The 13,828-nt window shown below is 40.7% G+C and overlaps 1 protein-coding gene across 2 annotated transcripts in view; it reads right to left on the bottom strand.

Annotated features, from left to right (window-relative positions):
• The window catches only part of LOC139160418 (contactin-4-like), a 296,056-nt gene extending 285,937 nt beyond the window's left edge, over positions 1-10,119 (bottom strand). For both annotated transcript variants that reach the window (XM_070738254.1, XM_070738255.1), the window contains exon 1: positions 9,986-10,119. In XM_070738254.1, coding sequence (XP_070594355.1) covers positions 9,986-10,040 — 55 coding nt within the window. In that variant the 5' untranslated portion in view covers positions 10,041-10,119. The remainder of the gene's footprint in view (positions 1-9,985) is intronic.
• Between the last annotated feature and the right edge of the window lie 3,709 nt (positions 10,120-13,828).

The following is a 13,828-nucleotide window of genomic DNA, read 5'->3' as shown; positions in this document are numbered from 1 at the left end:
TAGTGCCGAGGACTTTAACACATTTTTCACTGATAAAGTCGCTCGGATCCGGGCGGACCTCAACTCCGATTGGATAACAGAGTCAACTGACAATGAGTCAGTCGAGGTGACTGGGGCCCATACTTGTCCATCTGTCTGGGAAGAGTTTGATCTGATGACACCTGATGAAGTGGACAAGGCCATTGGAGCTGTGAGTTCTGCCACCTGTTTACTGGATCCGTGTCCCTCTTGGCTGGTTTCAGCCAGCAGAGAGGTGACACGGAGCTGGGTCCAGGAGATTATCAACACTTCTCTGGGGAGGGGGTCCTTTCCGGCTCCTTACAAGGAGACACTTGTGCGCCCCCTCCTCAAGAAGCCTTCCCTGGACCCAGCCGTGTTTAATAACTATTGTCCAGTCTCCAACCTTCCCTTTATGGAGAAGCTTGTTGAGAAGGTGGTGGCACTCCAATTCCAGCGGTCCTTGGAAGAAGCCGATTATCTAGGCCCTCAACAGTCAAGATTCAGGCCTGGCTACAGCACGGAAACTGCTTTGGTCGCGTTGATGGGTGATCTCTGGCGGGCCCGGGACAGGGGTTTATCCTCTGTCCTGGTGCTTCTCGACTTCTCAGCGGCTTTTGATACCATCAACCATGGTATCCTTCTGCGCCGGCTAGAGGGGTTGGGAGTGGGAGGCACTGTCCTGAAAAAGTTCCCAAAAAAAGAAGCCAAAAAAAACAAGATGGCACAGCGCAGTTCTGAAAACTCAGCTTCAGTGCATGCATAGAAGAAAATAAATTCAGCCCAATTTCTTTCTTTCTTTCTTTCTTTCTTTCTTTCTTTCTTTCTATCTATCTATCTATCTATCTATCTATCTATCTATCTATCGATCTATCTTTCTATGTAATCTATCTAATCTATCTAATCTATCCATCCATCCATCCATCCATCTATCTAAAGATGGCAGCATCCATTGACTGGCACTGAAAAAAACAGCTCTGTGACATCACTAGTGGTTTGCTACCGATTCCGTAGAACCGGGAGGAGCCCACCTCTGGATTCAAAACCTCAACTAGGAAATGAACTCACGTATCTTCATGCTTGGATCACTACTTAGATTGAATTAGCTTTGGGAAGTAGCAGTAGTAACTTGCAGGAAGGGATAAAGGAGAAATTTCTCATCCTCCAAGTCCTGTAAAACCCTGTACATGGGGACATATAACATGACACTTGAATCTCTCTGTTATGATATTTCAAGAGAATGTATAAACCATTCTGACTGCTGCTAAACTGATCTAGAAACAACAGGCGGGAGAGCATAAAAGATAGCACTAGAGACCATAAGGTAAAGGATTATGAGTCAACATTTCCTCCATTTAATTTAAAACAAGTATTGTGCATTGATTGGGATGTGATCTACCAAAGATTCTTCAGAACATATAGGAATGCAAAGGTAAGCATCTGTTTGCAACCCTTTAAAGCCACCATTGTAAAAGAAGAACTACACTGTAGACAGGTGCTTTGCTGCTAGATACACTAAAGTGCCTTTTGAACATTGAATCTGAAGCTCTGCATAGACCAGAACTCTTCCTTATACTGGAATGGCTCTGAGGAAATACAAATGTTGTTTAAAGACAGGAAAAAGGGTGACAAATCTGAAACTTTAAATAACTATTTATGGAATTGTTTGTAGCACTCTGTCTATGAAAAAAAGATAAAGAGATCAACTGGGACTGATAAACAGTTTTCCCTTTTTCCTGTAGCATGCTACACGAAAAAGGAACATCAGTAAAAGAATGAGAAAGGGAAAAAACAAGGAAAAGAGAAGGGGGGGGAATGTCAGAGAAATAACAAGTTCCTTCATGCAGTTTATTTTTTTTAACACAGGACCTATCAGGTTACTCTAAATAGAATTTAGTATTTGACATAAGAAAGAGTTGCCCTACTTTGTTTTAAATCATAACTATCAGTGACATGTTTCCCAGAATATAACACTCAGTATGACATACACTTTCACGAGGGGAAAAAAAAATCAAAAACCATACTAAGAAAAATCTTTTTATTAGAACAAAACTAGCTAATTTGAACTTTGCAAGACACCTTTCTTTATTTTCTAAATCTAGTCACTTTGACTCCTTATTAACATTTCTTCTTTTGGGCAAAGAACAAGCAGTTAAAGCTGGTTCTTACAGTCTTAACTTTATTGCTGTTTGAAATACTGAGTCAGTGGTGGGTTCCTACCGGTACGGTTTACTCTGCTGTTCCAGTAGCGGATGCCAGATTGTGCAATTTGTGCAGGACTGCCCCCTCCTTGCCTTTCGTAAACTCCTTAAAACCCACCTCTGCTGTCAGGCGTGGGGGAATTGAAACATCTCCCCCTTGCCCATGTTGTTTTGGTGTATGATTGATTGTGTGCTTGTTTTTTTATATATATTGGGGTTGCTTTTATGAATTTTTTAACCTAAAACTGTAATTAGATTGGTAAATATTAGATTTGTCACTATGTACTGTTTTTGCCATTGTTGTGAGCCGCCCCGAGTCTGCTGAGAGGGGCGGCATATAAATCCAATACATCTAATCTAATCTAATCTGGTGTCAGTCTTTCAGGTGACACCATCCTTTTTCCTGAATTTTTCAGCCTTTTTGCTTCCCACACATGCGCAGATGCAAAAAACCGCCAAAATCATGGATGCATGAATGTCCCCTTGTAATATTTCAGCATGTTTTTGCTTCCTGCGCATATACGGAAGCAAAATCGCACACAGGTGCACCCAAATCAAGAGGATGCATGTTCATACACTGGTATGAGAGTAAGTGCAACCTGCCCCTGTGCTGAGTGTGTTGTTTTATAACCCATTTCTAGTTTTAAACAGAGTTTGGTCAAATAGTGGAATTAAAACTGGTTACTTAAAAATGGACAAGCTGGTGGTTAGATTTTTATAGTGCCCTTTGGCTATGCCTTTATTTCTACAGTTCTCCTCCACAGGAACAAATTTAAGTAATAAGCTACTTCAAGGAGGCTTTTTTTTTTTCTCAATGTGCTACTCATAAAAAACAAAAACAACCCCCCCCCAAAGGTTTTTATTATTGGGGTTTTTCTTAAAGCTTGCATTCATTTAATGTTGTACTCGACACAGACAAAAAGCCTTTTGCATTAAGGATCTAACCTATTTCAGATGCATAATTAAAGTCCTCTCCTACTTGCTGGGTTTGAAAGAGAGCGAAACCAGAGGCAAATCCCTCAGCTCATTCATATGCCACCTGCCTGAGTAATCTAACATTCCTCTTCTTCCTTCAGTGCCTGAGCTTAAATCTATCCATTTAACAACTCACCCTGAACAGCTTCCCATTTCACCTGCCTGAACTTGAAACCAATCACAGAACATTCATTATAGCTGCAGCTGTCATAGTTCTCTCGGTTTTCTAGAATGCTTCTTCCATGCTGTATCTGTCCTGCCCTGTCACCTTTTTGTGACAGAGTTTGTTGCATTGCATGTCGGATTCCAGGGAGAGTGGAAGACAATTCCTGACTGGAAATACTTAACACCGAAATGAGAGGATGCTAACCGGCAATGAAGGAATGATCTATGGCCTTGGATGAATATTCTCTCGATATACACTCAAGGGAATAATTTATGTATTAAGTATTGTTAGGACAAGCAAACTTATATTAATATTCTAATTAGAAGGAAAATGACAGAGTATTTATTCATAGACATAAGCATTTTTTGTGCTCAAATGCTTGGTGATTAAAAAAAAACATTAGCAAATAGACCTCTGGAAAGATTTTATAGTTTTTGGTTAAGTTTTAAACTTACAGTATACTAACTATGATAAGGATGTCCACAAAAAAGGGGTGAAGGTTTGTTGTTTATATATAAAAGGATCATTCAACAAACTGTAAAGTTAGGATTTAAAACCATCTAACGCACAGAAAAAGTTTGTAAAATCATGAAAATTCGATAAACCAAAATAGTTTCTGCAATTATTTTAAAAATTAATAAAAACTGGAATTAGAAATTGTTTCTCTTGGAAAGATAGTTGGTTATTTAAATTTTGCTTATGCTTCTAAAATATGAGACAGTAAAACTTATGTTAAAAAAATTGCCATGCTACCATTCATTCAATCATTTATCCTGGAATGAAAAGATGATTAAAAATTTTCAGACTTTGTTAGAATATAAATTTAATCATGCAGTTACTTAGTGAATATATCCAGAAGGGTGAGGCATAAAATTTTAAAAAATAATTGTAATGTTAGTATCACCATAACTTTTCCATGCTGTAAAACATTTCTTAAACAAATTATCTACTTGAACTGCTCTCAAGAAAAAAATATAATACCCCTTAGCACAACCCCATCACAGAGTGGGAAAATAGCAGAATCTTTCTTTTTAAAACTACATTGAAGAATGTTGGTTCCATTAATACTAAGCAGCAACTTGTGATTAAAGAGAAAAAAATATCTCTTTAAATTCAAGTTGAAAGTTAACTTTAAAATCACTATATATTTTTTCATTTACACATGTTTATTTAAGACATTTTTAATGTAGCTTAAAAGGTAGGAAAATATACAGTGGTACTTCTACTTATGAACTTAATTCGTTCTATGATCAGGTTCTAAAGTAGAAAAGTTTGTAAGAAGAAACATAGGAATCAATGTAAAAGCAAATAATGTGTGTGACTGGGGAAATTACAAGGAGGGTGGAGGCCCTGTTTCCTCCCAGGAGATTCCTAGAGAGGCCCCATGAAGGCTTCTCCCCACCTTTTCCAGCCCTGTTTCCTCCCAGGAGATTGCTAAAGAGACCCCACAGAAGCTTCTCCCCACTTTTTCTGGCCCTGTTTCCTCCCAGGAGATTCCTAGAGAGGCCCCACGGAGGCTTCTCCCTGCCTTTTCCGGTTACAGTTTCGGGGGCTCGGGTTTGTAAGTGGAAAATGGTTCTTGAGAAGAGGCAAAAAATTCTTGAACACCCAGTTCTTATCTAGAAAAGTTCATAAGTAGAGGCGTTCTTAGATAGAGGTAGCACTGTACAGTCATACCTCGTCTTACGAACCTAAAAGGTTCCAGGGGGAGGTTCGTAAGATGAAACATTGTTTCCCATAGGAAACAATGTAAAGTCAATTAATCTGTGCAACCAAAAAAACGGCGTTCGGCGACTGCTGGGAAGCCGCGCGGCTATTTTAAAAGGTGGCAGCCGGGCTGGGGGGCTTCCCAGCAACCTCCCGAACCCGGAACCCGGAAGTTTGGCAAAAGTTCGGGGTTCGGGAGGTTGCTGGGAAGCCCCCAAGGCCGGCTGTCACCTTTTAAAACAGCCGCGCGGCTTCCCAGCAGCTTCCTGGAGCCGAACGCCAAACCCGAACTTCTGCGTTCGGCGTTCGGCGACTGCTGGGAAGCCGCACGGCTGTTTTAAAAGGTGACAGCCGGCCTGGGGGGCTTCCCAGCAACCTCCCGAACCCCGAACCCGGAAGTTCGGCAAAAGTTCGGGGTTCGGGAGGTTGCTGGGAAGCCCCCCAGGCCGGCTGTCACTTTTTAAAACAGCCGCGTGGCTTCCCAGCAGCTTCCTGAAGCCGAACGCCAAACCCGAACTTCCACGTTCGGCGTTCGGCAACTGCTGGGAAGCTGCGCGGCTGTTTTAAAAGGTGACAGCCGGCCTGGGGGCTTCCCAGCAACCTCCCGAACCCCGAACCCGGAAGTTCGGCAAAAGTTCGGGGTTCGGGAGGTTGCTGGGAAGCCCCCCAGGCCGGCTGTCACCTTTTAAAACAGCCGCGCAGCTTCCCAGCAGCTTCCAGAAGCCGAACGCCAAACCCGAACTTCCACGTTCGGCGTTCAGCGACTGCTGGGAAGCCGCGCGGCTGTTTTAAAAGGTGACAGCCGGCCTGGGGGGCTTCCCAGCAACCTCCCAAACCCCGAACCCGGAAGTTCGGCAAAAGTTCAGGGTTCGGGGGGGGTGCTGAGAAGCCCCCCAGCCCGGCTGTCACCTTTTAAAACAGCCGCGCAGCTTCCCAGCTGTCTCCCGAAGCCGAACGCCAAACCCGAACTTCCGCGTTCGGCGTTCGGAGACAGCTGGGAAGCCGCACGGCTGTTTTAAAAGGTCACAGCCGGGCTGGGGGGCTTCCCAGCACCCCCCCAAACCCCGAACCCGGAAGTTCGGCAAAAGTTCGGGGTTCGGGGGGTGCTGGGAAGCCCCCCAGCCCGGCTGTGACCTTTTAAAACAGCCGCGCGGCTTCCCAGCTGTCTCCCGAAGCCGAACGCCAAACCCAAACTTCCGCGTTCGGCGTTCAGAGACAGCTGGGAAGCCGCGCGGCTGTTGTAAAAGGTGACAGCCGGGCTGGGGGGCTTCCCAGCAACCTCCCGAACTGAACCCGGGGTTCAGAAAAATTTTGCCTCTTCTTACGAACTTTTTTCGAGTTATGAACCGGCATTCGGGAGGCTGCTGGAAAGCCCCGCCGCCTGGCTGTCACCTTTTAAAACAGCTGCGCGGCTTCCCAGCAGTCTCCGAACGCCGGTTCGTAACTCGAAAAAAGTTCGTAAGAAGAGGCAAAAATTTTCTGAACCCCAGGTTCGTATCACAAGTTGTTCGTAAGACGAGGGGTTCGTATCTTGAGGTACCACTGTATATTTAAAATGTGCTCATGTGAAAAGGCACTATTAAGTACAATATGAAAAAGAAAAAGCACAAAAACAGTTCAGAACAAAACAGAATAAGAGAGTTGGAAGAGATTGTGGAAGTCTTTTAGTCTAATCTGCTCAAGCACAAAACTGTACATGATTTCAGACAAATGGTTGTCCAATGTCTTCTTAAAAACCTTCGTTATTACTTCTCACATGGGCATCACATTGGACATTACAAAAAACCAGGTATCACTTCATGAACTTCATAAACCATTTACTGTGGTTACCCAGTCTTCCTACATGCTAATAATAAAGTACTAGTACATACAACGTACTTTTGTTTTGCTTAATATGAGTTTGAACCCAAATATTTGTAACCTGTAAACCATACCTTAGCCCAGTGATGGCGAACCTATGGCACAGGTGCAGAGCTTGCTTGCTTGCTAGCTTATTCATTCATTCATTCATTCATTCATTCATTCATTCATTCATTCATTCATTCGGATTTGTATGCCGCCCCTCTCCGAGAACTCGGGGTGGCTTACAACATATACATAGACATAATAGCATAGTAATCCAATTAATATCCATAAAAATAATCTTTAAAATAATCTTTAAAAATTCTGAATGTAAAAACTTACATTAGCATTCATTAAATAAAATCATACTAAAAACATTCATTGATCGGAGGAAGATCTAGTAACCCCAGGCCTGGCGACAATTATGAGTTTTCAAACTCTTTTGAAAGGCAAGGAGGGTGGGGGCTGTGCGAATCTCCGGGGGGAGCTGATTCCAGAGGGTGGGGCTCCCACAGAGAAGGCACTTCCCCTAGGTCCCGCCAGCTGACATTGTTTAGCCGACGGGACCCTAAGGAGACCAACTCTGTGGGACCTCACCGGTCGTTGAGATTCGTGTGGCTGAAGGCGGTCTCAGAGATAGTCTGGTCCTATTCCATGTAGGGCTTTATAGGTCATAACCAACACTTTGAATTGTGTCCGGAAACAGATTGGTATCCAATGCATATCTGCTGGCATGTGAGCCTCTCAGCTCCAACGTGCATGTGTGTGCCAGCCAGCTGATTTTTGTATGCACAGAGGCTCTGTGAGCGTGGTTTTGGCTTCCAGAGAGCCTCCAGGGAAATTGGGTAGGGCATTTTACCCTCCCCCAGCTCCAAGGAAGCCTTTGGAGCCTGGGGAGGGCAACACACGAACCTATTGGGCCCACCAGAAGTTGGGAAATAGGCCACCAGAGGGCCTCTGGGAGGGTGGGGAAATCTGTTTTCACCCTCCCCAGGAATTGAATTATGGGTGTGGGCACTCAGGCATGCGCGATAGTGCAAAGGTTCACCATCACTGCCTTAGCCCTTCTGACAAATAAGCAATGAACCAACCACTTGTAAATTATAGAGGGCTGCTTAGCAGAGCTTCAGTTTTTAAAACTTTGCTTTTTATGGCAAATATCAACTTTATGTGCTTTATGTGTGGAAAATTCAAATATCATTACTGGCATTCTTGCTGTAAAGAAAAATATGACTTCTTGGAAGAAAGTTGATGAAGCGTCTTGGAAAGCACATTGCTGGTCCAATATTGGTCCACTTTTGCTCAGCTGAGTTGAATAAAAAAATCTAATAGACAGTTAGTCCTCGACTTACAACAGTCCACTTAGTTACAACAGCAAAGTTACAACGAAGTTCAAAGTTACAATGGCGCTGAAAAAAGTGACATGACTATTTTTCACACTTATGACCATTGCAGCATCCCCATGGTCATGCGATTCACATTTGGAAGCTTGACAACTGGCAGTTGTCAAAGTCCTAGGGTCACTAGTGAGTTCCACGTACATTCGCCACCAGTTTGCATTGTGATGTTTTGCACACATGCATTCCTTTGTGCGAATTCACTTCTGCACATGCTGAACTCCAAAACACAGCTGACAAGCTGTTCAGCTGTGTTTCAGGTAAAGAAATAAAGGTCGGTATTAATCCGCGGACAGATGGGAGGGCTTTTTTCACAGCAGAGGAGGTGGAGAAGCCATCCAAACACCAAAATAATCTCTGGAAATTACAAAAAAAAGATGGTGGTATACACAGACTGGCACAGACAGAAGTGGATCTGTGTCGCCATCTTCATGTCACGAACCAGTTGCTAACAGTTTGGGCGATCTGATCCGACCAGGAGGAACCCATTCCTGCGTGGGGTGATGTGATATTCTTTTGTGAACTTCTGAGAAGCAAAGCCAATGGGGAAACCAGATTCACTTGACAATTGTGTGACTAAGTTAACAGCTGCAGTGATTCACTTAACAAATGTGAGAAGAAAAGTCGTAAAATAGGGAATACAAAGTTCTCATTAGCAACATAAATTTTGAGTTCAATTGGGCTCATAAGTTGAGGACTCCCTGTAGCACACATGCAACTTGAAACTGCCATACCATAAACTATTGCACACTGCCACATTCTGACCACTATAAACTAACATGGGTTTCCTCTTGTAATTAACTGTAATTTGTAACTCCAGCAGGGAATTGTGTGTGTGTTTGTGTGTATGTATGTATGTCTATGGAAAATAGTGGCCAGTTTTTCTATTTTCATCAATATTCTGTGTATGAGTCGGAACTTGCATTGTCACTCTGTAATGTCTTTTTAATGAAATCCTGGTTTGCTGCAGATATCTGTCACAATTAACTCAGTCTTTTTCCCCCTCAAAAAATTGTTTTGATTTGCTTTTGTGAACTTTAAAAATCCAGTGCAGCTTAAAGGATCAACATTTCTGACCACCACATCAATCTCACCCCTCATTATGTAAAAACTATATGCTGCATATTAAAAATTTTAATAAATCCTTGTGTCCATCAAATGGATGCAAGTACAAGGAAGCTTCACAGAAAAAAGGGAAATGAAGGCTGTGAGAGAAAAATATATCAAAGTCTCCAAATTAACAGAAAACAAGGATCAGGGATTCAATTTCTGTATTTTATTATTCACTTTGTAGCTGTACTGTTCACAATCAGACATAATAAAAGTCAGTCAAACTCTGGTATTTTTTAAAAAGTCCTTTGTTATAGTTGTGGAGTGTTTAGTATGGGAGAGTGAGAGAATAGTTGTTGTCAACAAACCACTCTAAATTTACACACAAACACAAAACATAATAGAATGGTTGAACCTTGAAGCACCTTGAACCTAAGCGTGGAAAATACTAGTAGTGATAAAAAGAAGTTAAAAGCCTTGTGGAATCCATTCAACTATTTTAGTTAAATGCAGGTGGGAAAACAGCTATTGTTGCTGCTGTATCATTCACACACAGCACAGTGGCCTTTGGAATGAATGTGTAATATTACAGTGGCATTTAAACATCAGAAATAAACGAGGGGGAAAAAGTTTTTAAAATGACACATTACCTGCAAGGCACAACATGAACGATTGCAGTACGAGCAGTTCCCATGGCAACCTCATTTTCAGTTTCTGATGTCAAAAGGAGACCCACGTCCAATATGTAGCGATTAGAATGCTGCTTCTTTTAAGTTATATCCAATCTTTAATCTGTAGGAATAGAAAGAGCAGTATTACAATAAGATTTAGGATTACAGCTCCTTATGCTCTTTGTGACTCTCTGCTTTTCCAACCTTGATTTAAAACAAATTTACACCTAAAGGAAAAGAGATGAAAACAACTGGAATAAAAGTAAAATCTGCCACAGCAGCGGCAGCAGCAGACACATCAATTACTTTCAAGTTGCTTGGAGCTATAGAAGAAACCACAGCCCTCAAATCATGTCACTTTTCTTTTAAAAAATGCATTTGAGAGTTACCTTCAGAATAGAAGAAAGGATATCACTTAAAAAAAAAAAGATGCTCTTTGGAATTAGCTCTCTACCCCATCCCATGTTCCTGACCTCAAGGCAGCACTATTAAATTCTGGGTCAAGTCACTAATCCAGTAACAGTTCTTGAATTAATTGTTATATCCTCTAAGTGTTGATCTCTACCTCTTTTATCTTTTGACACCTTTGAATTTGCTAACTGTTACAGGAAACAAATGTTAACAAGGACAGATGGCAAGTCCCTCCAGGATGATAAATGCCCTTCAGGGTGAGCAATTAGGGGCGGCTATATATCCCTCCCTTTTCACTCCGAGAGTCCAGGCGTCCTCTCCTCATTGCTCATGGACTGAAACTGCAGAGATAGCCTGAGATTAATTGCTCCGCTGTAACTGAAACCTTTCGACTGACAGTTGGCTGTCCGTCCAGTAGACCTCCAGGGCAGCTAGGGGAAAGGTTCAGCAAGGTGGCAAACCACTTAAATTGTTTTAGCTATTTGTCTGGAGATAATGTATTTTTAGCAAAGTATGACTCTATTCCATAGCTCTGGGTGACTGTGAATACATATTGTCGTGTGTGTGTGTGTGTGTGTGTGTGTGTGTGTGTATTTTCCTTGCCTCTTATGGTCTTCCCTTCCCTTCCCTGCCTGCTCTATTAAATCCATTAAATGTTTCAAACATCATAATTGGAGGTCCTTTTTTAATGCATTAAATTGTGTGCATAATACTTGATGTAAAGCATACACATATTTTAAAGTATCCATGTCAAGAAAGTTCAGATTAACAATAATTAAAATGTATGTTCTTAATCTTTCTAATGCCTGGTGTTTAAGACAAACGGCATATCTAGGAAGTGGTGTGATATTGTGAGACGAACTTGCCTGCTTTTTAAAATTAACATTGCTCAATCTCTGCTAAATCGGGCTCAGCGTGCTGACATGAGGAATAATTCCTATCTTGAGAATTGGAGAAGTTGTTTGAAAAGAACAAAGAATAACCCAATATATATCAGTATTCTCACATCGATAGTAATTAAGATGACTGAAGATTAGCAGAAAATTGCCTATCAATAGAAGTGAACATTTTAAATATAACAATTATAATATACTATATTATGAGTTGGATAGATAAATTGTTACCGACTGCAACTACCTGCAATTGTCAACTCTTATTGCAACAGACATATATAAATGGCATACAAATTTTAAGGGTACATGCATTACGTTTACAAATGAACATTTTAGTACAGAAATTGCAACTTTAGGGACAAATATGGCCCCACCAAAATGTCCTTCCCACTAAAAGAGCCGGTCTTTGTCCAAAGAGAATATTTTGTGTGATACATTTCATGATCACATGGGGTAGGAAGGGTTGAACTTCAAATTCTCCACTTCCGGGGCTACAATTCTGTTATAAGTTACATGTTTCAAAAGTGCAATTAACATCACTAATGTCATTGAATTACTGCAGGAATAGTCCTTAATTTAATAATATATTGTTTGTTTGTTTGTTTGTTTGTTTGTTCGTTCATTCATTCATTTATTGGATTTGTATGCGTTCCCTCTCCGTAGACTGTTATATGATACAAGTTATTCTGAGTTAGATGGAATCTCTTTAACAGCTATTACTACCACAGGATCCAGTGATGCAGGAATTTAAGCCAATCCCATAGCTATATGAGATTATCATCACAGAATCATGCAGAATTAGGAGCTAAACTTTTTAAAGATGTACAAAATTTTTCAATAAGATGTCTTCTTGAAGACAATACCTGACATATTTATCTCTAAAAAGAAGCTTCCTAGTTGTACAAGTAATGTGAGATTCCAAAGCATGGTCGCTGACCCTAACACTTACACTTTGTTACCTAATATTAATCTTTATTCCCACAACTAAATCTTGAATGTGAATAATGTGTATAGTTCCACAATTAAAAGTTTCAACTGTGGCCTCCTGAAAGACACCCTTTTCCTAATTTAAACTCCTCTGTGCAATAATTTAGCTCCTCTCAGTTGACTGTTCAACAAGTTTAATTGGGTTTTTGGGTCCTATCCATGAAAATAACCCTTTCATTAATAAACCAGAATTTTCTTTTGTTAAAAAATTACATATACACAGAAAATTGAAATTAAGGTCAGGCCCAAGAAATTGGGTGAACAAGAACTGCAACTCAATGGGGCGACGGGGGAGATACATGTAACCTGCAGTCCAAATCTTAATACTGTTTTTCTATGTGTCAAGTTTTATACATATTTAATATAGTTACTTAATAAGGTTATTCATACAAATAGCTCTAAAGGACAAAATGTGGTTTAGAATATACAGTATGCAGTTACACATAAAGATACTTCTCAGGAACTCCTTAATGTAACTGCTTATTTCCCTGGGGTTTGGGTAGCAACCTTCTACAACAGGCGACTGACCTCTGGATAACCAGTGTAGTTAAAGTGCTGACCTAGAAACCAGGGGACTGTGAGTTTTAGTCCTACTTTTAGGGATGAAAGCCACTGGGTGACTTTATGGCACACACTCTCTCTTAGCGCAATTCATCTCACAGGTTGTTGTGGGGAAAATAGGAGGAAAAAGAGTTAATTAGGTATGTTCACTGTCTTGAGTTATTTATAAAAATAATAAAGGTGAGATATAAATAAATAAATATTTGATTTAAGGTATCTTAATAGCTATGTGTGCCCTGAATCATTTTTTCTCTATTAGTCCATTTTTCTCTAGTAATACAAAACTCTCCATTTTTAATGTACAACATCTACCAGATTATTCAATTTACATTTCTTCTAGAGAGATGCTTATTCTTTTTAAGTAAAAATACTGCTACTGCCATCACACTTGTTACAATTTAAGTAGACATTGCACTTTTGTTTTCATGTCATTTTACTTAAATAATTTCCAGACAGCCACCAATAATCAATGCACGGTTTTCTTTTTAGATTTCCATGACTTAAGAATCCCAAGGCACACTTTCTAGCTTAGTGGCTATGAACAATGCCAAAGACAGGGATTAAAACTTTCTAAATATGAGAAGTCAACGTCTTTATACGTATAGATCGTTTGAAGAGCTGAAAAAGGATCTAAATACAATTTGAATCTAAAGCCATTCTCATGCCTGTGCCGATAGTTTTCTAACCTTACTTTTGGCAATTCCATTCAGCCGTAACAAATTGTTTTGAAAGGCACCTTTGTCTATAATTGGATTTTGATCAGGAAAGTTGACTCTAAGAACTTGAAGCATAAGACACAGAAAGAAGCAACATGGGTAATTCTATTTTTCCAGCTATAAAGAGAAGCAAAGCAGTTTGTCATGGAGATCTGTGAATAGAGCTTGCCCTGTCCATTTCTGTTGTCATTCCGTAAGTTATGCTTAGAGTCACATCTAAAGAATTGAAAATGAGAATATGTTTCTCAGCAGCT

The sequence above is a fragment of the Erythrolamprus reginae genome, chromosome 2 (assembly GCF_031021105.1).
Source record: "Erythrolamprus reginae isolate rEryReg1 chromosome 2, rEryReg1.hap1, whole genome shotgun sequence".
In the NCBI taxonomy this organism is placed as follows: Eukaryota; Metazoa; Chordata; class Lepidosauria; order Squamata; family Dipsadidae; genus Erythrolamprus; species Erythrolamprus reginae.
Note: the sequence above shows the minus strand (reverse complement) of the source record. Positions and strands in the feature narration are given on the sequence as shown.